The following is a 2,983-nucleotide window of genomic DNA, read 5'->3' as shown; positions in this document are numbered from 1 at the left end:
GGCTGCGGGTGCCCTCGCTGGTGTGGGAGCGGCTGCGGGACCCCTCCAGGGACGTGACACTGGAGCCCGAGGCCGTGCGGGACCGCATCAGGCGGGTCATGCTGGCAGAGGGCACTGGGGAGAGAGGAGAGCGCCGTTAGGGTGGGAGGACGCTAGGAGCAGCCACACGCCAGCCTCGGAGCCTGCTCTGTGCCCACCTGGTCGAGCATCTTTTTTTTTTTCTATGTTTTTATTGATCTCAGAGAGAAAGGGAGAGAAATACCAATGATGAGAGAGAATCATTGATCGGCTGCCTCCTGCACGCCCCCTACTGGGGATCAAGCCCACAACCCGGGCATGTGCCCTTGACTAGAATCGAACCTGGGACCCTTCACACTGAGCCAAACCAGCCAGGGCCAGAATTCACTTTCAGAGCAAAAATCTGAGCCCAGCGGAGGCCCAGATAAAGGGGTCAGGCTCGCACCCTGCAAGGTGAGCCGGGCGGCGGCGCTATTCCCACGGGGAGAGTGGCTCAGGCCCACGGGGAGAGCGGCTCAGGCCCTCGGGCAGCTGATTTCTGTTGGCAGAGGGCACCTGGGGACACGGACCCCACCCACAGCCTAGAAGTCAGCTCGTCCATCCGCTCTCGGCCTCACAGACACCAAGCATGGCTGAGGCCCGCCTTGGAGCTGCGGTCAGACGCACCGTGACTATTTTAAACGAGCAAACAGCTGAAGCCTCCGAGAAAAAAGTGAACGACATCAGATGTACAAAGACATCCCTGTTCAGATGGGCACGTGGATTATAACCCGAGCAGTGGGCAGGAGAGCCAGAGACGCCACCTCGGGCCAGGCCGCAGCCCATGCCCCTCCCAGCACCAGCCGCAGGACGGCCCGGTGGGGTGCTCGGCCTTGGCCTTGTCTGTCCGGGTCCTGGGCTGCCTTTCCAACAAGGACTGCAAGTGTCTGATGAATACACGTGAACATGACACAGGAAGCAGCCGTTCTTGAATCATGCCGCTGTGTACTCCTCAACTCCCTAATCTAATGGGTTTTTTTGCTGCTGTTAATTCTCACCCGAGGATATTTTTCCATTGGGTTTTTTTGTTTTGGGGTTTTTTTTTGGGGGGGGGGGATTGTAGAAGGGAGGGGGAGAGACACAGAGAGAGAAACATTGATGTGAGAGAGACACATCCATCGAACAGGCCCGGGATGGAGCCTGCAACCGAGGTAGGTGCCCTTGACCAGAATCGGACCCCAGACCCTTCGAGGGCCAACGCTCTATCCAGTGAGCCAAACCGGCCAGGGCCCAAATCTAAAGTTTTAGAAAAGACATGCTTGGTCCTAATTAGCAGCAACTTGATCACCCACTTACTCAGAGCTTTATAGTGGTTTGTTTTTGTTTGGTTTTGTTTTTTGGAGCTTTGTATTTTTTAAAGAACTTTCACAGATCCCTGCTCTGCCCCTTGCCTCCGTTTTGTCACTTGTAAATTAGAATTAGAGTATCTTGTGGGATTACTGGGATGGTTCAATGGGGAAAAAAAATGAAGGATTCATTAATAATCCTTCATGACCATCAGCAGCAACAGCCTCATCATCACCATCATCGCGACAACGGAAAGTCCCTTAAGAAAGCAATAATCAGAATGAAAAAGGTTTCCATGGTCTGTCTCACTGTTTGTTGTCGTCTTGGTGCCTAGAAGGCTAGGCTTCCCTAAAGCTGAAAACACCCCCTGGTGTGAGACGACTCTGGTCAAGCCTGGAGGGCGAAGGAGCTGCTGTGGTGCCAGGGAGACTGCCCAGCTCCCCCTCCCTGCACCTATCTCTCCCCGACCCGCCCGTGTGCAAGGAGCCGCCGCTGGCCAGGACGACACAGAATTCTCATCTGAACCCGGTTCAGGGCATCGCATTCCCAACTCCCACCCGGCCCTGGCCCGGCGCCCGCCGGGAAATGCCATACTTACTGTATCCCATGCCCTGCACGAAGTACTTGAAGGCCTCCGCGAGCTTGGCTGGCTGCGAGAGAAAAGAGGGGACAGGGGAGTCAGTCCCCGGGGGTCCGGGTCACGAATGGCCACATGAGCTGTGGCCGTGGTCACCTTCACCAAAGACCTGGGCCCAAGAGAGAAGGCCCAGCTAATTTCGGTCCCTACAGTGACCGCAGACAAAGTACAGGAAGGAGTATGGGTCATTGTAGGGACCGAAATTAGCTTTGACGAGGGAGGAAAAGTCAAATTCGCGGGGCTGAGGAGGGCCAGGGAGCTCTGCAGGGCCCGGGGAGCAGGAGTGCGGGCTTGGAATGGGGGTGCCTGGGCCCAGACTGGGCTCCCCTGGGAGACCGTGGGCAATCTCTCCCCTCTGCTGGTCTCACTTCCCTCTTCCGGGACAGCAACTCAACGCTTGCTCTTCCCACCTCTCAGGCTGCCGCCAGGATCAAGTGGAAGGAAGGTGGAAACGCCCTGTGTAAACACCACCCAATACCCAACATGTCTGGGCGGGGGCGGGGGGAAAGCTGCATGGCGATGGCCTCCCGGGGCTCATGGCCCGGAACCCTGGGCCGGTTCAGCTCCCGCCAGGACGTGTAAACCATGTTTCCACTGTGGCCGGGGCAGCTGTTCTCATTTCAAGCAGAGAAAGAAAGAGAAGAAGGCAGGGAGGGGAGATGGAAGGGCAAATGGCACCCTTTCTCCCCATCAACCTCAGGGCCCGGGAGGCGGCCGTCTCAGCAGGCGGCTGGGTGGGTAGAGGTGCCCTCACCAAAGGCGGGCGTTAACCCATGATCACAGCTAAGCGGGCCCTACGGGGTGCCCATCTGCTCCCTGTCACGTGGGCAAACACAGGAACAGAGGACACTGAAAATACCTTTGTTCTAGTCTAGTGGGAGCAGGCGGGACACAGACACAGGTGCAGAGAAGCTAAGAGAGCCAGCAAAGCCACGGTGCCCACGCCTCTGTGAGTGCCGGCTACGAGGCGGCCTGAGGCGGGCCGGGGCCGGGGCCGGGGTC

At 57.8% G+C, this 2,983-nt stretch overlaps 1 protein-coding gene across 1 annotated transcript in view; it reads right to left on the bottom strand.

The window, feature by feature from the left end:
• The window catches only part of NDRG1 (N-myc downstream regulated 1), a 56,905-nt gene that overhangs the window by 17,818 nt on the left and 36,104 nt on the right, over window positions 1-2,983 (bottom strand). Inside the window, exons 15-16 of the mRNA XM_014544982.1 lie at window positions 1,943-1,994; window positions 1-114 (exon numbers count right to left, since the gene is read on the bottom strand). The exon at window positions 1-114 is cut by the window's left edge and continues 1 nt beyond it. Of these exons, the coding sequence (XP_014400468.1) occupies window positions 1-114; window positions 1,943-1,994 (166 nt within the window). The remainder of the gene's footprint in view (window positions 115-1,942; window positions 1,995-2,983) is intronic.

The sequence above is a fragment of the Myotis brandtii genome, unplaced genomic scaffold, assembly GCF_000412655.1.
Source record: "Myotis brandtii unplaced genomic scaffold, ASM41265v1 scaffold390, whole genome shotgun sequence".
NCBI lineage: Eukaryota > Metazoa > Chordata > Mammalia > Chiroptera > Vespertilionidae > Myotis > Myotis brandtii.
The sequence above is the reverse complement of the archived record's forward strand: the minus strand, read 5'-3'. Positions and strand labels throughout refer to the sequence as shown.